The sequence below is a fragment of the Pectinophora gossypiella genome, chromosome 5 (assembly GCF_024362695.1).
Source record: "Pectinophora gossypiella chromosome 5, ilPecGoss1.1, whole genome shotgun sequence".
In the NCBI taxonomy this organism is placed as follows: Eukaryota; Metazoa; Arthropoda; class Insecta; order Lepidoptera; family Gelechiidae; genus Pectinophora; species Pectinophora gossypiella.
In genome coordinates this window covers 8,364,891-8,387,129 of record NC_065408.1, presented here as the reverse complement: position 1 = coordinate 8,387,129, position 22,239 = coordinate 8,364,891, and the positions used below count along the sequence as shown (strand labels likewise).

General features: G+C 38.4%; 1 protein-coding gene and 1 long non-coding RNA gene across 2 annotated transcripts in view; one reads left to right on the top strand and one right to left on the bottom strand.

The window, feature by feature from the left end:
* Window positions 1–4,709: 4,709 nt before the first annotated feature.
* LOC126366816 (uncharacterized) lies at window positions 4,710–5,462 on the bottom strand. Its single transcript, XR_007566395.1, has 2 exons — window positions 5,181–5,462; window positions 4,710–4,973 (listed from the first exon to the last, which is right to left on the bottom strand). It is a non-coding gene; the product is annotated as an uncharacterized LOC126366816 (long non-coding RNA).
* A 2,089-nt stretch (window positions 5,463–7,551) lies between these two features.
* The window catches only part of LOC126366940 (blood vessel epicardial substance-like), a 36,283-nt gene continuing 21,595 nt past the window's right edge, over window positions 7,552–22,239 (top strand). The window contains exons 1-6 of the mRNA XM_050010283.1: window positions 7,552–7,563; window positions 9,021–9,138; window positions 10,250–10,515; window positions 11,032–11,234; window positions 14,689–14,883; window positions 18,520–18,628. Of these exons, the coding sequence (XP_049866240.1) occupies window positions 7,552–7,563; window positions 9,021–9,138; window positions 10,250–10,515; window positions 11,032–11,234; window positions 14,689–14,883; window positions 18,520–18,628 (903 nt within the window). The remainder of the gene's footprint in view (window positions 7,564–9,020; window positions 9,139–10,249; window positions 10,516–11,031; window positions 11,235–14,688; window positions 14,884–18,519; window positions 18,629–22,239) is intronic.

The window sequence follows — 22,239 nt, the reverse complement described above, 5'->3', positions numbered from 1 at the left end:
TGAATCCTTAATGTAAGCGATCAGGTACATACGCGTAAATTCGAGAGATAAGCGTTACCCTCGTTTCTCCTACCGTCGTCGATTTTATCAGTCGTGATCACCTGCTACGCCGTAGCAACCCGTAGGTGAATCGTAGCTCCCGTAGCATTAGCGTAGTCTGCACACGTATTACATTCACTGCTCTCTAAAGTTGTATTTACGATTTAACTTCGAAAGCACTACTTTTAAATTAATTCTATATTTGATTTTTATATTTAAAACTTGTTTGTAGTTTTCGTTTAAAACTGCATGTAAACTACACGCAAACAACTGATAATAGAAAAAGTTTGCCACTTTCTTTACCCGGAATGCCATAATTTTATTATTTAATAGTTTAATATTTGTATTTTGTTTGTTGCCAATAAACATTATTATTATTTGTATGTCGTTTCCATATCTCGGGCCTACGGAGTCCCGGACTTTTGGAAGGCGTGCGTGGGTCCGAAGCCAATATTATTATTATTATTAATAACTGCATAAGATTCAACGCAAAGTAGCGTAGAAAGATTGAGTTAGTACGCTCCAACATATTCTTACCTTTCTCAGAATGAAGAAGGGGATTGCTATAGTCAATAGTGGGTGGGACGTCCATAACTGTTAATGTAAATTGGATCCTAACGAAATAGTCACCCAATAAAGCTAAAGAGCGGGCTTAGAATGTATCCGGCTCGGATCTAATGCACTCGAGGAAGGTGCGATTAACCCGCATACGTTTCGAGATCGGATGTTCGGCTACTTCAGTGTAATCTATCTTACTTATCGATGGAACTAGCCACAGTTTTGCCCAGCATTCGAGCTAGTCTTGAGTGAGTTTTCAACATTTCTATCGTAGTCTGTTTCTGATTTATACACACATACATTTATAACTACTTAAGTAGATACATAAACTCACGCCTGTAACCCCTAATGGAGTCGGCAGAGCCACAAGTTCATAATCAAATTAGTTTCAAACAGATTACAAAATAATTCTTCTTATCGTATGGGTTATGAAGTGGAATACCGACCTCAACAACCCTGGTGTCAGGGTTATTATTGAGCCGCCAAAGGCCCTTGAAATGACTCATGTAGCGACTACATACTTACATCAGTAAGTAGTAACCGGGACCAACGGCTTAACGTGCCTTCCGAAGCACGGATCATCTTACTTTCGGACAATCAAGTGATCTGCTTGTAATGTCCCAACCAAACTAGGGATCAAAAAGTGATTTTGTGACATGTCCCCACCGGGATTCGAACCCGGGGCCTCCGGATAAAATTATTTAACACTACTCTTGATGTGAAGTCCTAAGATGGATTTGGTTGACGGGTGAGCAATCCATCGCACACAATAATGATCCATCATGTTAGAGGAAGGAAAGGTATTTTTTTTTCTATTATAATTATATATTTGATCAGGGAGATCGGCCGGAGACTCAAAGTCAGAGGGGGTGACCCTAGGTCTGCGTCTTACCTGGTCCAACGCCTGTCAGTGGCTGTGCAACGGGGCAATGCCGCTAGTGTAATGGGTTCGTTTGGACCAGGTCAGATTCAGAACACTTAAACGCCTAGTTGGACGTGACGAAGTTACGTATGTTTCTGATTATGTGACAAATTGTATTAAGTATTATAATAAAATTGTGAATTGTAAAATGTTAATAAATTTTGTGAATTTTGTTGATTATACAGGGTGTTAGTGACATCGTAACGAAAACTTTGAGGGGTGGTTCAGACCATGATTCTGAGTTGATATCAAGTAGAAATTTCCGTCGCAAAAGTATGTATTGGAAAATAATTAAAAAGAAAAGAAAAATTTTTATGAATTTTTTGACACGAAATTCCACTTGATATCAACTCAGAATCATGGTCTGAACCATCCCCCTCAGTATTCGTTACGGTGTCACTAACACCCATACCTACTTATATGGCTACCGTATGTACTTGTACGGGGTGTAAGTGTCATCGTAACGAATACTGAGAGGGATGGTCCATCTAATTATTCTGAGTTAATATCAAGTGGAATTTTCTATCGCAAAAGTATAGAATTGAAAATAATTTAAAAAAACTAAAAAAAAATCATGAATTTTGCGACGGAAAATTCCACTTGATTTTAACTCAGAATCATGGTATGAATCAACCCCCTCGGTATTCGTTACGATGTCACTAACACCCAGTATATTCCTAAAACATATTTTTCCATAAACTTACGCCAATAAGCTGCTTCGTTCAGAAAGCCGAAAGTCGTCAGATAAAAAATCTCCCGCTACTTTTGACAATATTCGGCTAAAAATAGATATGAACATTTACTAGTCAATCTACAGTGACAAGTCCATTCTCTTCGCTACATTAATCACGTTAGAAGTGATCTTCTATAAGGATTCATCATCATCATCAGCCCATTAACGTCCCCACTTCTGGGGCACGGGCCTTCCCTATGGATGGATAGGGAGACCGGGCCTTAAACCATCACGCATCATGCTAATGCAGACGGGACCAACGGCTTAACGTGCCTTCCGAAGCACGGAGGAGCTCGAGATGAAAACTTTTTTTGTGGTCACCCATCCTATGACCGGCCTTTGCGAAAGTTGCTTAACTTCAACAATCGCAGACCGAGCGCGTTTACCGCTGCGCCTCCGAGCTCCCAGAGCTTCTATAATGATTATCGTTAACTTATAGTGAACCATGTAAGCGCCTTTTTGATAAACTACATTCGGATGTGGTTTTTGTTAACGGAATCTCGCAATGGATACGCCAGTTTCAAACCAAAAAACAAATTATGGTCACAATTTTTACCTGGAATGAAATAATGGAAAAAAAGAAGGTTTCGTTGAAGAAAATCGACTATTAATAATAATAGACTATTACTCTTCGTCTTTTTGTCAACTTATACAGCAACCATTTCTTCTTGTCAAATCCATTTATCGATCGACCTATGTTTTGCGACCTCAGTATATCTCCCCTGCTAGTCACGTGCAGAGAATAGCCCTATTCTATTTCGCAACCAGGACATAAATAATGATACCTGTACCACTCCACTTCTTAGGAGAACTGAGCCTCAAATAAGAATAACTTATTATTCTTCGTCTATCGCCCACAACGGGCGAGTCTGTGAGGTGGAGTACCAACCTCATCAAACCTGGTGTCAGGGTTACTATTGAGCCGCCAAAGGCCCTTGACGTGACTCACTTAACGACTACATACTTACATCAAATTACAAGTAGTAACCGGGACCAACGGCTTAACGTGCATTCCGAAGCACAAATCATTTTACTTTCGGACAATCTGGTGTTCAGCCATCTTATTATTGTAATGCAATGACGTCACTTTTATATCCTTAATTTTTTTTATACTCAATTTACTGTAATACAAAATTGTCTGTGTCTAAAATAGGTCTAACCCTGTAAGAATCGGCAGTCAGTAAAATATCCAAATCAAGAGATTATTATCTACTTTATTACTTTTCTTCAAACTTTACAAGCCATAGCGTGAAGATAACATACGTATGGCGTATATCTTTTTATTTTATTAGCCTCTTTTATGTCACCGACTATACCAATAGGCACTCGTACGTTTTACGATCGTGTACCATCTTATAGAAATTGAAAACGTTCGTCTGTCGGCCTGCGGTAATGTCTGCGTATAAAATATTTAAATCTAGTACTGCCTAGAGGGTTCCAACCTGCCGTTACGTTTGCCATTCTAGTATTATCCTGCAGACTCCAGGATAGAATTAGGTCACATACACAATATATTTTATAGTTCCCAGAACAAAACTTAATTTCGAATCGGAAATTCGAATAAACTCAAATATAAATAAACATCTCTCATTTTGATTTCAGAATTTATTCGAGCGTTAAATTAATTTTCAGTTTGTTAATTCATGTACGAATAATGTTTACGGATTGAAACACTGTATTGATTGATAGTTATTGGATTTCAATTCGAGCGAATACATAACTAGTATTGGTTGATATTGTATAATAACGGTTTGTATATACGTAAATGCTCGTTGAAATTGTAAAAGCCCTTGAATAATTATGAAGAGCTTTATGAAACCTACACCAGTTGATAATTATTAATTGGAATGGTGTTTCAGTGTATGTATATGATAAATATATACATGTATACACGCCTGTAAACTCTCACGGGTTGGGTAGAGCCACAAGCAATGCTACGACAACTTGCAGACGCATCAGCGTCTGACCATACCGTCTATCAAGACGGTATGGTCATAGGTAATCAACGCATCGCCTCTAATTGCCTTCTTAATACTTTAAAGTTATGGTCAGGTCCAACTCCAAAGAAATCTTTTTATTTTTTTAACAAGACTTATTATAGATTTGTCTCAGATAGCATTAACTATTTTATGCCTTTAGACAACTTATATCCGATGCACCGATTAGTTAATATAGTATCAGTAGCATAATTTGTTGCCTTTCTCCCAATTTCTACCAAACAACTATTTTTAAAGTTCTTTTACCGTTGTTCCATGTAATTTCAGCGTGGGTTGTACATAACGTGGTAAGTTTTGTAATTCGAATGTTTATGGCTATCAATTACGCTGGCTGTAGCGGCCTCGACTACGTTTATTACACGTTCGTTAGTTATAAACAGTGCACTGGCGTATAGTGCTCGTCAAAATCCAGTCTAACAGCATACTAGTACTAGTTATGTTATGGGTGTACCCTATTTTATAACAAAATGACGACTGCTTCGCTGAACACCCAAAGTGTGCTCCTGGTGGTAGAACGAGTAAATTTTGTATGATCCGTAGTGCTCCTTTGGTGGTTTGGTGGAGCACATCTTATGTCGTTATATTTATGGTTCCACTTTACCCCTACAAAGGATGGAACACATGATGACTATTTTATTTGCACTTGACTCTGAAGAGTACTTCAAATAAGTTATAGTATCTCTACAATAAAATCTACTTAGATAGAACTACTAATTTGCATAGTCTTTGTTATCATCAGTCAATGTCAGTGATATTAATATAATTGTTAATTATCAATTGCTATAAGTATTTCCTTCTTTTATTGAAACATGGATATAAAATACATTAAAAATATTTTCAAAAAGGGGATGATAGAAATGAGCCATTTATTAGTCACTGAAATTAATAAAAAATACAAATAATTTTTTTATAACAATAATAAATTAAAGACATTATAAGTAGCAAAATATATATTTTTTTTAACTTAGAAGGAAGAAAGTTTTGGTTCAATAAAATGTTCTTTATTCTTTAAATACTTAACATTATACATTTAAAACAAATATTTCAAGTACTTATTTCATTTTAGTAGTCCCTCCAATGTGTTCATAACTTAAAAGGAGCACGACAGGTAACTCAAAAGTTTCCCTTCTGTACCACTAAAGGGGCACAACAGAGCATTAGAATTTACCCGTTCTACCACCAGGAGCACACTTTGGGTGTTCAGCGGAGCAATCGTCAACAAAATAACATAGCATCACGTCTGTATCTCCCAAGTGATAAGCAGAGGTGTATAGTATATACACCACCATTGCCATTAACCGGGCATTAATGGCAATAGGCTTGCCTCCTATTATATGGGACCCTATTTCAAGCAAGGCCCAACGTTCTTTTAAAATCTAAACCTCATTTAAATATTGTGTCTGGAAATTTGAGTCCCAGTAGGTTAACTGGAAATTAAATCCACCACACAACCCACACGATAGAAGAAGAAATGGAAATAAGGAAAGTAAGTAGGTACCCACACCCATTAATTGTTACGTTAATAATTTGATACGCAACTATCGACTCAGATACTCGAGGACGCTCACAAAGTATACAGTATGAAGTAGTGGTCATAAAAATTGTACTTACGTCATAAACTAGGTTTATAAAATCCAATGTGGCGGTGTGTGCATGAACGCCGGGACGGGTAATGCAATTTGATGCAAATGTGACGATGTGGCGATAGCATAGTGCCGGCTTCCCGGCGGCGGCGCGATGACTTAATGTGTGCGGAAGTGTCGCGATTACACGGCTACCAGCGTAAGACCTATGGCTGCCTGGTACTTTAAACGCTTTGTTAGCTTCTGTAATGTATATGTTGTAGTCGGATAACAAATCGTCGTATAATAGGGTAGTCAACTAGTCAAGCCAGTTACTTTTTACTAAACGTCAAAACACGAAATTACTATGGAATTTGTATGAAAAAGCAACTTGTGACGTCATGGCAAAATGTGATAAACATCGCACTTATTATTACTTTTTTCTTTATTAAGTACATAAATAAGTTAAATAGAAAAGAGACAACTTTTTTGTTATCTTTAGATCTGTCTTTATTTAGTAATCAGAATTTCATAATTTATCTTTGACCTCGGAAACTACCCAATTATTGTAAAGGTAATTGTTAGGCCTATTTTTGAAAACAGCTAGACGTAATGGTGGGTTTTTCAATCCGACTGCGACATATATGCAGAGATTTATTATACTTAGCAACTGGCTTGCAATCTACCACGACACCGTTCACTTGAGTCGCTGTAACATTTTTTCTTTCAAATTTCGGATACAATTTATAATAATAATAATAATTTCATAGTCCCACATAGCCCTAGTATCCCGGTCCACTAACCCTCAACCCAATAGCCCCGTTCCCTTTGTTCCTATAATCTGCAATAGTCTTACACGAACCTGAGATTGTCTTTGGGTGCACTCCCATAGTGCATACAGGGACAATCGCCGGTTGGTGTCACACAACATTTAGATTAAATTGTCTTAAGGGGCCTCTACGTGCTGGCTTCGGCCCCACGCACGTCTTCCAAAAGTCAGGAACTCCATAAGCCCGAGATATGGAAATGACATACAAATAATAATTATTTATTTATTTCAAGAAAGATGTCTCATATGTGTTAGTAAACTTATTCTAGATTTTAATATCCTTATCTAATATTAGATGCTATGACTTGCAAGTCACAGCATCTACGCAGATACGGGCAATCGAGCCGCGCACTTACCATCGCCAGGGCGGGGTTGTTGCCGGGGTTGGTGATAATAGGTATGAAGTTTTTATGATTGTTGCAGAAAATTCTAATGAAATAAAAACATAATGTAGTAATCTTTAAACACGTACCGATAGCAAGGCAGAGTACGGTTCACTGACTGTGTGGCAGACGTGGACAAAGGTAGCTCAGCAATCGCTTTGAGCTGAGCCCGAAGCTTTGGCTTTCATATTTGGCCGTTTCAGTCTGGCCTTTAACTTTGTGGGGTGATTACCTTACCAACAAACTAGAGGAAACTATAATAAGAATAAATTGAAACCGCTGAGGTAAATAGTCGTTATTGGTAAATGCGTCTATGAAATAAAACTAAGTTGGGAAAGTTTATTTTTTATATTATTGTCTTTTTGACAATTATTGTTTGTTATTATTGTCATTTGAGCAATGATTGATTAATATTGACTTCTACTCGTGACCAAGTAATTAATTGTAATGTGAATCTCTAAGTCTGTGAGTTCTGTGACATAGTAATATACAGGATGTTAGTGACACCTTATCATTATACTGACGGGAATGATTCAGACCGTGAGTCTGAGTTAATATCAAGTGGAATTTTCCGTCCCTCACAGTTTTCGGCACGGTGTTACTAACACCCACAACATGTAGGGTAGTAGAGCGCTAGTGTCGATTACATATACGCCACATATGCGTTGACGAACAAACATAGGCGAAGTTGCTTTTAGAGGATCCTATAACAGAGCTGTTGGCATTGCCGAAATCTAAATGAATCTAAATGAAAAATAATTTGTTTTGGATTTACACCTTACACTCAATGTTATAATAAATACATTGCCAATCCATGAAATCTACCTTCTTCAATATATCGTAGAAATTATTGGCAATCTATCAAATATAATAAATTCAAAAGATTATCTATAAAATTTATGTTGAAAAAGATTGGATCAAGTGAAAGTAATATACGTAGAAGAAAGCGTGCGGTGCTTATAAAATGTTGTACGTAGCAAATGGCTACGCGTTTGCTACGGGTTACGCCCCCGCTACGCTGTCAACGCGAAATGAGCTAAAACTTTTCAACTTTAACGAATCATAACAAGAGGTTAAAACCATTTCCTTGTTTCTGCTAGCCAGTGAAGTTTCCATTTATATTTCAACTATTATTAACTTAAAAGACCTTTGAAGCTTAAACAGATGTCCCAAAATAGATTCGATAGAAATAGGCATCGTGGTCTACGGCCTGCTACCTAATATGCTTAGTTTGTTTTTCGCAGAGGGCAATAACCAAACTTCGGTATTTGAAGTTCAAGGCCACACGATACAAATTAAGGGCATCTGCCCTTATGACTGCTGATATTTATCAGCGGTATTTATTAAATTTTTTGACCGTCTAGCCCGCAACGGATGTGAATAATTAATAGCTCCGATCATTGACATTTCTTGGCAGGCCGTCTATTTTACCAAACCTATACGTATTCATCTTTCTAAAATAAATATAAAACAAATGTGCTTAAGGTTTCTTTTTCGTACTTACGGATTTTGTTCAAATGACAGTATTTATTTACAGTTTCATTCGGTTCGAAATCAATATGTATTCAACGAACTTGTCTGTAGTTGTACATATATATTTTTTGTACAAAATAATATTGTACAATTTATTTTGCTGCTCATCATCCCGGAAATGACGTGCCGTGGGATTGCGTTGTGCCAAACAATTCTAACATTATCAAGGCAATATAGAAAATCCGGTGGTAAGCTAAAAATCAAATGTGATTGCGTGTTATTTGTTTACCTTGATAAATACATACATAAACACAGCAACTCAATCCGACAGTCTAAATATAATATGATAAACAGTATAATGACAGGGTAACAGTTTTTATATGTACATTATGGTAAACATTATTTTATTTTCTTTACAATCCGAATCGAACATGTATTCAAATACGTTAGGTTAAGTTTGATGATTCACAATTGCCGAATAAAAAGTATGTTGAATAGTGTTTAACCGCGTGATATTGTTCCAGATAGGAAGGCGTCGAAATTGTGGAGTGGGCAGGCAGTGTGTGGTGATGGAGGTGGTAATACTGAAGGCAAGAGCCCAACTGAATCGACTCGTGCCTGGGCGCGAGGGCGCGGAGGCTGGTGAGCATAGCGAAATTTAATTATAATGTTATATATAATATATTTCTTTTTCTGTGCAATAGTGCAATAGTATACGAATCCCAGAGCGCCTAGCCACGTGGCAAATGTTCATATTTGTACTAGCATACACCCCGTCCAATTAAAATAAACACCTTGCATCAAGAATAATAGGTTCCTGTAAAGCGTCTCGGTTCGAGTGGAAAAAATTGCCAATTGACTAGGTTTATAGTAACATATATTATACGTCAATGGGCTCAAATCGGGATACAATCTTCTTTTAAATCTTCTAGAGGATTTATAACGTAATCCTCCACGCTCGCCCTACAGAGAGTTGGTAGAGAAACTGTCTCATGATAATAAAGACCTTTATAATCCTTTCAGGTTCGAAGAGTTCTCACGATTTATTGTCCTTCATAGTTAAGAACACGTGACGTGAATTTACGATCAATTTCTTTAATTATGAATTCGAAAACAAATTAAGTGATATTAGGACTCACTCACTCAAATGAGAGTATATGTTTACAGTTCCAGCCGGCCCGAAATCAAAATGTATTCAACGAACTTGTCTGTAGTTTTTTATATAAGGCTATCTATGCATAGTGATCTCTTCAGAAACCATTCAGTGGTTCACATTAAGTATTAACTTTATTGAACCTCTATAATTTCACTGCTCTGCGAGGTCTCACGTTATCTTCATCTATCGTAGGTAGTGAAGGCAAACGTTGATAAAATCTTCGGAATGCGAATGCATTCCTTCGCTCCTTTTTATTTTCCTTCGCTCGACACGTAGGCAAATAATACGGTAGGATTTCTAGATATTCTGTGAATATACAAACAGGGCACAAGTCGACGAAGATATTTCTTGATGTAAACCTCTTACCACGGCGTGAATACACAAAATTACAAACCAAAAAAATATGTTTTTTAAATGTAAGTGATGCAAATAAATGAAGTAGAAATGGAACTTCTTTTTTAATTTCGTAAGGTTGGCCTTTGAGAAAAATTTCATCTTCTTAAATGACGATGTGGCCTAAGGTGTAACGCTTACAAAAATTCTTATTCGCTGAAAACTGGGTTTCAGTAGTACTTAAGATTTATCTTTTGCCTTCAGTTGAAAAGCCGGTAGGCGGCGAGTCGCGCGTGCGCGGGGCCACGCGGGCGGCGGCGGGTCGCGCGCGCAGCATGGCGGCCGCACCAGGCGCGCCGCCCGCGCCGTCCGCCGCCTCGTGGCTCAACGCCAGCCTCGCCTACAACGCCTCGCGCCTCAACCTTTCCCTGGACACAGAGTTCGACTTGCTCAATGCCAACGCCACAGATGAACACGACAACCACTGGTTCTGCGCAAAATGGACCAGCGCGCAGCAGGACCTCTTCCAGGTACGGTATTCTTCGGAATTATTGGAGGGCTCTTACATTAGACATGCTGATATTCCTGTCAACTTGTATTCGCTTTGACGCTAACGCTCCCTACCGCTAGCTTTTCGAATCGAATTGTCATCATCCAAGACGCAAGTTGTCCATTTGATTGGGACGAGTCAGACGCTAGCGAGCGCAAGCCAGTTGTTTTCTGGTGAATTACAGCGTCACCCACCCCGAAAGGGATAACCGGCAGGAATTGTGTCTTATTCCTTCCAACTGAATTTTTGTTTTGTTTCTTTTTTGTATTCACGTTTGGATTACTTATAGATAATTGTTAGTAAGTAAGTACATGGTTTCCAGGACTAGTTCCCTGGTAAAGGCAATAATTATAGGCCCGCCCCCTATTACATGAGACTTAAACATAGTAGGCGAGGAGTGTGTCCTTTAGGGATACAGGTTCGAAATTCTTGAGTTGCAATCGACTAACTACAATGTTTGCAGTAACATTATTGACTGACTATATTTCCTCGACAGGCGGCGAACCTATGCTTCGCGATCGCATTCCTGGCTCCGAAGAGCTTCAAGCAGAGCATCCTGGTGCTGCGCGCGCTGGCGGCGGCGGGCGCCGTGCTGATGGCCATGTGGGCCGGCGCTGAGGTCTGCGCCCCCGACGTGCTCGTCTGGAGCCTCGCGCTCGTTTTCGTTAACTCTATACACACTGTCTTCTTAATCATAAGGTACAGTCTCTCATATATAACACAACTCTAAGTATTCAGAACGGCAGGTACTGAAGCGTTCGGTGGCCGGATTTTTTGTAATGTTCGAGTTGGTATTCCTCCGTTTCCACAAAAAAGGAACGTACCCGGTACCGCCTCTATGTGAGCCAATAGCTACACTATATTGTACCCCATAAGCAATTTCTCCCAAGCAACCGCAGAATGGCTACCTTTTTCCTTATTTTGTATTTACATCTCTCTTAGTATTTATTCCGGAGAAACGAATGCCATCTGACCTCCCAACCCGAAGGGAAAACCAGGTTAATTACAGGTTAAATCGTATACCTACTTTCGAAAATATTTTTTGTCGGGTTGAGTATGCTCGCGATGTTTTTCCTCTACCGTTACTAAGCACGTGTTCCATAAGTACTTAAATAATATTTTTATGTAGGTATGGGTCGCAACTCGTTGGTGGTACAAGCACGCTATGAGGTCATTTCACTTTTATGTTTTTAGAAAACAACTTGCAGGTTTTGATACAAAGTCCTTAAATTGCCATAACCGATAATAGTAACAGATAACAGCTTATTGTTAGCCATAAGTCATTTTGGAGTGGACGCAATATCTTATATAAGTACTTTATTAACATTACTATTTCTTCTTAAGTAAGTAAGTAATATAATAAAGATCGCCGTAACGACTTTACTACACGCGGAGTAGCGCGTAGCCACGGATAGTTTACCGACAACGTCGTAGCAGTCTGTGTTCATCAAACTTCATCACACTTCATTTCTAGGCCAATGTCTTACTTACATGACAAATTGCAAAGTAATAATATCCATCCCACTTGCTGTAAAGAATGCATTAAAGTTTCAGTTTCAACATTATTTTCAATTGTATCGTTTCACACTGTCATGTTGAGCTGTTCAAAAAGTTCTATTTGTCAGTCTGTCCGGGTGTCTTCTATTTGTCGGAGAAGTGCGACCTCGGAGTGCGACAAATGAACCGAACCAACTTGAGACAGGTATCTGACAGCTGCAAAAAGACACCAGCGAACAGCGTGGAAGACATTCTTAGGCTACTTTCACACGATATTGTATTTGCCGTATGACGTTATGTGAGATTTTATTAAATTTAGCAGTGGCAATATATAAACTAGTATTTTTCACACGGAAAATCATTTTTCCGAGACATATTGCTCCGCGCCCGTCCGGAATACGTGAAAAAATCGAATCCAATAGTCGCAGTGTGGACGTAACCTTATGAGTTATGATCGTAGCTCCGTCCATCTATATTTTTATCCGCAACGGAACTAGAAAGGATTGGAATGTGAAACGAAATCTTTGTTTGTGCATACGCTTGTTTCCATTTATCTTCGAAATGGATGATCCGATTACAATGTTATTTTATCGACCAAAAGTTTTAACCTCCGGCCTAGCTCTATTTTAGAATGATTTGCCGACTATATATTGTCTAAATTTGTGCCCAGGCGTTCTCCATTTAAAGATGATTCAGCTCATTATTCTGAGTTAATATCAAGTGGAATTATTCATCGCAAAAGTATAATAATTTAAAAAAAATAACATGAATTTTGCGACGGATAATTCCACTTGATATTAACTCAGAATCATGGTCTGAAACATCCCCCTCGGTATTCTTTACGTTGTCACTAACACCATGTAAACACATAAGTAGCCTACGTATATACATCACACTGCTGGCATAGGCCTCCCCTCAATCAACCGGAGACCCCTCCGGACCCCTGTCATAGACAAAAATATAACATAGGTACTGTAGGTCTTAGGACTTTGTATCAACACTAGCTGTAAGTTGTCTTTGATTACTTGTGACATTGCCCACGCCATTACGAGTTACATGCGTAAGTTTATGTAATTAGGTACCGTTATTTTGATCGGCGTCACATAGTTCGTTTCTTCTCCGTAATAAATAATAAAATTACGGATTTACAGCAGAATTTTCGACACAAATTGTGAACTGTTTTAGTTAGTATTTAGGTTCCGCCGGTTCTGATCTGCTAATAGCTTTACTTCTTTTTTTGAGAGTATACAAACCGATGGCGAGCCGCCAAATTTTTTGAGTCGGTCGTTCAAGTTTGTACCGAAGGCTTTTCTGGACAAACAACGTAGCAAATAGTATATCCACGAAATAAGTAGTACATTCAGTACTTTACAAGCGAGACCACGGCACGCTACGAGTGAAATTATGTAATATTTTCTTGTTGCCATTACAGGTTATTTAGATAACAATCTGCTCTACTTATAGACTGTCCATAGTTTGTAAGTAATGAGACTATATTCTTACAGATAAAACTTGTGTGGAGGCAGCGTCTTTATAAAAATAATACCAGTGTACCCTATGCCTGAGTTATATTTCGTCTGTCCAATACGAATTCGAATTGAATGCTAAAGTTTTTGCACAACTTGTAAACTCACTTGAACTATAGTAATCATGTTTTATTTTTAGAAAATGAAAAAAGAATAAAATAATTATATTTTTTTACGATTTTGAATTATTCTTCCTCTATCGTGTGGGTTATGAGGTGGATCACCAAGGATCACCAACCTCAACAACCACACGATTGAAGTAAAAGATTATTGTGTCAGGGTTATTATTTAGCCGCCAAAGGCCGCTGAAATGGCTCATGTAACGACTAAGGCTCGTGAATTAATAAGTACAATTCATTTGAATTATTGTAACCCAATAAGAGACAAAATGTTTTGTTTTGTGTTTACCAACCTATATGCTAGACAATTGAAGCAGTCGTAGATATAAAACTGCAATAAGCACGTTAAAGTCTAAAATCGTTCCAATATTTGAGTTATAAAAACTATGCAGGACCCTAGTGAAATAAATATCTAAACTACTGTTGCTGAACTATTGATAGTTTGATTACCAATACTATAGCTCATTTAGATTAATACTATCATTACCGCCTGATGTCTATCTGTTGCAAGAACTATCGATACTATCGATAGTGGCCCCGATTCCTGCAGATACCTCCTAATTTTATTTTAAGTTATACCCGTCATTTTCTTATCCGCCGAAAAGGAAAGGGACGGATCATTTACAACTGTTAATTTAAAAATGAATGAATAACCAGGGCGAATAAAATAGGACGAAATAATGAATCCGTTAACGTGTGCTGTCAACTTAATTCTGTCGGGTTATTGGCAAATATAACATTTTGGAAGGTTTTTTAAACTTTTGCCTAAACTTGACATGTGTTCCATAAATGTTATCTGTGGATTACCCGTCCCTTTCCTTTTCAGCGGAGAACAAAAAGGCAGGTAGAACTTATCAAATCAGGAATCAGTACCAGTAACTAACTAATAAGTGATAGTATCGAACTATCTATTGAATATCAATACTATTTATTTTCTTTCAACTATCGTTAGGCTAGTGTCTAATGGCGTATTGATAGGCAATAGTAATCTTAACCTTGTCTTGCCCGCAGGTTTCTACCGCCAGCTCTATCGCTAGAGTTGACCGAACTGTACCTGAAGCTGTTCAAGCCGCTGAAGGTGAACAAGAAGCACTTCCAGGAGTTGACCCGGGAAGCCAGGGTCGTCCGCCTGGAGCCGGGGGAGGCGTACGCCGTGGAGGAGGTCACGCCGGCTGATGAACGCCTCTCTATACTACTCAAGGGAAAGTAAGTAAACAAATATAAAATTAAAGATTACTTAGAACTAACTACATAGATGCATTGTTACATATACTGTACACCTCTGCCTAACCCTTTTCCTTCAGGACCCCGATACCGACCCCGCCGGCGTGGTCGACGATTTCCCTCAATCAGCGCTTATCACTATCGACCCTCTAGGGTCGATTAATTCTTTCAATTAATTTTCCTCTCAGATGACGCTGTGAGCCGAGGTTCGCGTCTAACTGGACACCCTCAGACAACGGATACGAATACGGATTCGTTAGAAAAAATGTCTCGTCAATGATATGACATTGCCAATCACACTGGCAAATTATTTTAATAACTAGTTAGGTATAAATACGTGCTCACATACTAGCCATTAGACAATTTAGCATTCACTAAATGCTCTCCTATGCCTGCCACATGTTCGTTCACACCCTAGATAACAGAAAGAATAAACCCACGGCTGTCAGCCGGAGATACACGGAGTTTATATTTTCACTCCATTGCTTTTGCGGATTAGTTCAAGATACATTCTAATTCTAATTCTAATGAAAGCTTTCCAGCCGCTAATCCCTACGACCTTTGACACAGCAGACAATGAACTACTTATTGAACAAATAATATGTATGTATCGTTATGTTCGTTCATAAATAAACTTCTGTAAGTATGTAACAAAAATATTTATTTAAAAAGCATTACAATGCAATGAATACATCTTCTCCTTGACAGCTCCCGTGGTCTAGTGGTTTAAACGCTGGGCTCACGATCTGGAGGTTCAGTTTCGATTCCCAATGTGGACATTGTTGAAATCGCTTTGTGGGACTATCACTGGCAAAGACATGCAGGCTTGAATGACCTAATTTTCCGAAAAAGAAAGATAATTTTGTGTTTCATTAGGCACGTTAAGCCGTTGACCCCGACTATTAGCCGTAAAAAAACACCTCTACCAACCCGCTGTAGAGCAGCGTGGTGAAGTATGCTCCATATTCCCTTGGATTGAGGGAAGGCCTGTACCTAGCAGTGGGACGTATATAGGATGTTTATGTTATGTGTACACCTTTCCCATATGGATAAAAGAAAAACAGCTTTTTTTTGACGTGACTTATTGTAGATTTGCCGCAGATGGCATTAACTACTTGGCCGGACAAATGGGGAGCGCTGAAGGCTCTCACCCGGTACAACGTTTAAGACAACAGGCCTGAGGGTGCCCAGTTGGGCGCGAACCTCGGCTCAGGGCGTCGTCTGAGAGGAAAAATATTTGAAAGAATTAATCGACCCTAGCGGGTCGATAGCGATAAGCGCTGAATGAGGGAAAAATGTACAGCCAATCTTTTCCTCATTTAAAAAATGTCTGCGTCGACAGTCAATCTTCACCTGACTCTTTATTTTATTGCCATCGTCTCTGTTTATGGATATTAATAGCTTCATCTTTCCGCGTCCTAGCAGGAAATATATTTCGTCCCGCTTTCATCTTGTAAACGGGGATTCGTTATCTGAGCCTGGCTCGGAATTGGATATTGTGTAATATTGAAAATCGTTATTTATTTATATGCCGTTGCCAAAATACTAGACACTAAAGTCTGAACCTAAGTAGTTTACTACTATTCCTTCGCAATGGTACATCGATTTTCTTGTATTTAAGGTAAAGTGAAGAACAGCAACATTTAAAGAGTTATTAAGGTTTTTCACCATTTTGTATCAGCAGAAGGAATGATTTTTGCAAGTGAATACAGATTCTTGCGATGGATGTACCTCTGGCCACCCCAATTGGGATATAATCGTAGGGATGTGTTATGTGTGTTATATCAATTCAGAACCACTTTGATCAGTACAATTCTTCTCCGTATCGTGTCGATGGCAAAATAATAGTATCGGCCCAAAACTACAATACAATATAGTACAATTTATCTTAACACAATACATATTCAACAGCTTTTAAACCCGTGTCTGTTGTAATCCTACACGCAGACATACTACATGGCCATTAGCTAAACACTTAGCATATTGTCTGGGCTTGCCCGCTAACATTGGACTACAGTGTACAATTTCATTTCCCTTATAAACCATTAGGGAGCTATATGACAAAATTACAAATAAATATAGTGGTACATTGTGGAATAACTATAATTTAGCCTGCTATTAACTCGTCGCTACCAATACGGGCGTTTCGGGCTAAAATGAGGTTGGTTCCACGTTTTACTTATTGGAACACTAATGTGTAAGTGTTTACGGGTTACCTACTGTCAATATTGTATTGTCTGTCGCGCCACAGCTTCCAATTAGGTTGGAGACGAAAATATTTTGCACTTTGGAATTTGGTGCTTATTATATTTGATCATAATGTATATACTTAAGTACCTTAGTTTTTATTAAGATCGATGCATGATGTGGTTGTATAGGTATAATAATTGGAACATCTTAGCACGTGGAATAAAACGCAATTTTCAAAGACACCTTAAAGGTGAAAGGTTACGTTACTTAATAATACATTACTATTGAACGAATTACTTATTGAATGAAAACAATTTTCATTCCTTTTTCTTATCAAAAACAATACATCATTGATGACAAACATTTCGATATCAATAATAAATAGTGATGTATTGTACGATAAGGAGTGGTGATATTTGCTTTTAATTCATTCCATTCATTAAGGTATAATTGCCTTTTTATTTCAGTACTTATAGATATTGAACTGGGTCTCTATAACAGATTCATTAATATTGAGTTCTTATTAATAACGTAACATAATACTCGTATGTTCATATTATATAGTAAAAAACCACAGATCATAGAAACAAGGGAGATATCCCCTCAGCACTAAATTACACGAGTCCGCACATAGAGTTCTTGTTACAGAGAGATGCCGCGAGAGCATAGCCGGTAGGACCAAAATAAAACTTTTCAGATTGGACCGCTACATCGATTTACCTGCTCATTACGTACTTACACAAGCGCTAGTTGTGGATGCCCAATACCAAAAAGCAATGAATAACGTGTAAAGTTTAATGATACGATCGTTGCCTCGGTAAAACAATTCGTTTTGCAACAACATATTTCAGTCCTACGGGCTGTGCTCCTGCGGCGCCCTTCTATAACAGTTAAGAACTCTGTGACTACTACATTAGTAATTAGAACTTAGAACTCGTTATACATTTTTGCGTTGTCTGTTTCCATCATATTAATGAATTCTATGCAACGTTGTTTCTATGTATCTATCTATAAGAGTACTATATGACAGTTTCAACTAATAACAAAGGAAACGTACAAATAACACAGGCTCTACTGTTGGCATACTGTTTCCACTTCCGTGTTTTCCTTCCTTCGGCTCCTTATAGTTTAAATATACGTACGTAAATTCACGCTCGTCATCCCTAATGAGGTGGACAGCGCCACAGTAATCAGAAGACGCTTTGCACTCACTGTTGTAACTTATTTAAATAAATATGTAGGTTTTATAGGAGTCAAACATAGCTGGAGAGGACGCCTATACCTTGATGTGCGATGTTATGTTGATATATTATTGATTTATATCTGGACTCATAAAAAGTAAAAAAAAAGCTTAACCTATCTTCCGAAGCACAGAATGAATACCAATGACACGTGGTGTTAAATTGTGTTGTTTTGTTGTACCTATAGAATGCGCGTGAGTTGCGACGAGACGCACCTACACTTCATCCAGCCGTACCAGTTCGTGGACTCGCCCGAGTGGGAAGCCAACCGGGAGCAGTCTGACGATGTCTTCCAGGTAAGCATTAAATTAATAAACTCATCTCACACAACAGTCACATCCTCTCATCTCACACATTTAAGCTCTACCCTTACACACGAAGACTGGGAAGCGGGAAATTTGTTTGGAAATGCACTCACCACGGCTAACTTCTGTATGACCGTGTGTATAAGACAAGCTCAAACATTACAAAGTATTCCCAGACTGGAAAATTCCTCGTGCCGAATAAACAAACAAAAAAGAACGAATCAGAGAAAAAAATAATCTAACGTGGATAAAAGGGTGTGGACGATGTTATTGCTAGAAGCGATTTGTTTCGGACAACCTTAACTTAAGAAAAAATTGGAAAATGTATTTTTTTTGTGGTTTTATCTTGCGATCAGTCTCATTGACTATAAACAGATGAGTTGGGTTTATAATAATATAGCATAAGAGAAAATTGGAAAATTAAAAATAAATAAATAAATTTGAAATGGCATAAAAGTTATAGTGAAAATATATACAAATGAAGGATATTACTATAGGTACTTACAATACTTATTGTATAAAAATAATATTAAAAATATACCAAACCCTAAATTGATACTTATAGGGATTCAATGTATCGTGGATACCGGTATAATACAGGTTTCCTTTGACAAATGGGATTATTTTGTTCACCCCTGACATAATATTTGCTTCGAATGAATGAAAGTAGACTTACGCAAAAGATTTATGATGCGGATGTAACTGGTATGTATGTGTATTTTTGCGTTTTTTGCCCGTGGTACTACTGGTAGTACAAACGGGCACATTTGCACGTAAGACTAATCTAATCTAGCCTACAAGATCCCACTGCTGGGCAAATTTCGGACATTCCTTCCGGTAAGCATCCTAGTCATCACGCAATTTCTTTCGAGGTCTACCACGACGCCTGTACCCGTCATGATAATAAGGGTCCTGCCCGATGGGGCAGGACATGTTTGGGAAAAAAATGGGATTCCATTTAAGTCTGGCGACTTTACGTCTCACAACAGCGATTCCAGGTCTTGATCGTAGTGTTATATTGCACGTAAGCATTTTTTTTCCTCTCAGACGACGCCCTGAGCCGAGGTTCGCGCCCAACTGGGCGCCCTCAGGCCTGTTGTCTTAAATTTTCGCTCCCCATTTGTCCGGCCAACAAAAGTCACAACAAAAAAGCACGTAAGCACCTAATGTAATGTTTTGTACGAAAAAGAACTAAAGCTTTGTTACCGTTATGTATGGACACAATGGACACATACATGGTAAATTGTATGTGAACGTCGGCTATGAGATTGGAAAAGGAAAATACAGACAATAAAATTAATCTAGCTCCTAACTGGAAAGTTCGTCGATTTGTGCAACTGACGTTCAACTTTATAAACAGGATATCTGTTCCCTTGTTCAAACAAATGTTATTTGCTTTGCGAGTGAGTGCACAAGCCCTCGGGTTAACGTTCAACTGAATACGATAATACTGCGTTACCATTTTGTTCTAAAATTTACTGAACATAGTCAACCAGGGTTGACATTGCGGCATTCAAATTAGTAACACAAACTATGACGAGGTTTTACGTCATATAGTTTATTTACAGACCAAAAACAGCAAAACGGGTTAGTACTAGCAATAGTAACGAAATGCAAAAAATGTGAACAACAGTAAATGGGAGACCGCTTGAAAATGCAAAATTGCCGTCGGTTGGCCCTTCATTTACACATTCATGAAAGTCGCATTTTGCGGCAAAACGACACTTTGGGACCTTCGAATAATTTAAAATATTTCATTATGTCATTAGATACCTACCGCTGGAGTACCACTGCATCTCTATGCGAGTATTTCGTTACGAAAATAATGACTGTCTATTTTCTGACAACTAAACATCCATTTACCAAGAACGGGCAAAACCTTATTTTACAACTTACAATTCGTGTTTACGGTTAACCTTGAACTTTATATCTTTACTCAACCCAAACTATCTAGCTGTTAAATCAAATGCATTCTACATAGCTTGCAGAATGTACCCACCTACCATCCATGATGCTTGAGGGGAGGCCTGTGCCCAGCAGTGGGACGTGTATAGGCTGTTTATGTGTATACATAGCTTGTAAGTAGTTGTAAGATGAGGAAAATAACCAAGAGAAAAGGGCAGCGACGCGTTTCATTATTGTCATTCTGCGCACGATTACGTTAAATAATTCGGTGCGCGACGGGAATAAATAAAGCATTGCCCCAATGACAGGAGATTTATTAAACGGAATTAGGATAATATCCGTTGATGTGCATTCCATCCTTCGATGATCGTTCCCCAAATATTTGCTATTATTAGGTACGTGGATCACGTGCGGTTTAGGTAAACTGGGGTGTAATATACTCTTATTCGGAATACGAAGACAAATAAATTTGATTTTTTACCGACTTCAAAAAAGGAGGAGGTTCTCAATTCGACCGTATATTTTTTTTTTTTTTTTTTTTTTTTTTTTTTTTTTATGTTTGTTCGGGCATATCTTCGTCGTATATGAACCGATTTTGATAATTCTTTTTTTGTTTGAAAGGAGATATACCCAAGGGGGTCCCATGTCAAGGAAGTCAGGATCTGATGATGGAAGACCAGAGAAATCGAGGGGAATTTTCAAAAATCGTAGGAGCGACTAGTGCGTTTGTAAAGTCATATTGATCAAATCGCTCTTTAGGCTTCGGGAAAACTTCCCGACCTTCGAAAACTGGTCAGCATCAGGGAGACACCCTATGGCCTGGCAAAACTATACAACCTGGAGCAATTTTTCTTTCACGAAACGTATTTAAATCTTGATCAAATCCAATCGCCGGTGCAAAAAAACAAAATGGCGGAAAAAAAAGATGGCCGCCATACAAAATTTTGTCGATTTTGGAAGAAGCCCGTTTGGGTAAAAATAATGTATGGGGCGCTTACTCAAAACGTCATGTAGAGTACGGAAATACTTTCTGGTCACCAAAAACTGCTCCGCATCAGAGAGATACTCTACGGCCTGGCAAAACTATCGCACGTGAACCAATATTTCTTTCAGAGCACTTATTTAAATCTTAGTCAAATTCCATAGCGCGTGAAAAAAAACAAAATGGCGGAAAAACAAGATGGCCGCCATACACAATTTTGTTTTTTCAGAAAATGTCTCGGGGTATAAAATATATATCGGGGTTGTGATCGAATCGTCATGTTAAGTATGGAAATACTTCCCGATTTTCGAAAACTGCTCCGCATCAGGGTGACACCCTACGGCCTGGCGAAACTATCGCACCTGAACCAATTTTTCTTTCACGAAACCTATTTAAATCTTGGTCGAATTTAATGGCCGGTGAAAAAAATACAAAATGGCGAAAAAACAAGATGGCCGCCATACAAAATTTTGTTTTTCCAGAAAATGTCTTGGGGTTAAAAATGATGTATAGGGTTGTGATCGGAACGTCATCTTTGAAAACTGCTCCCAATCAGGGAGACATCCTACGGCCTGGCAAACCTATTGCACCTGGATTTTGTTTGTTTCCACGACACCCATTTAAATCTTGGTCAAATTCTGTCGCCGGTGAAAAAAAACAAAATGGCGGAAAAACAAGATGGCCGCCATACGAAGAGGGACAGTTTCGAATAAAC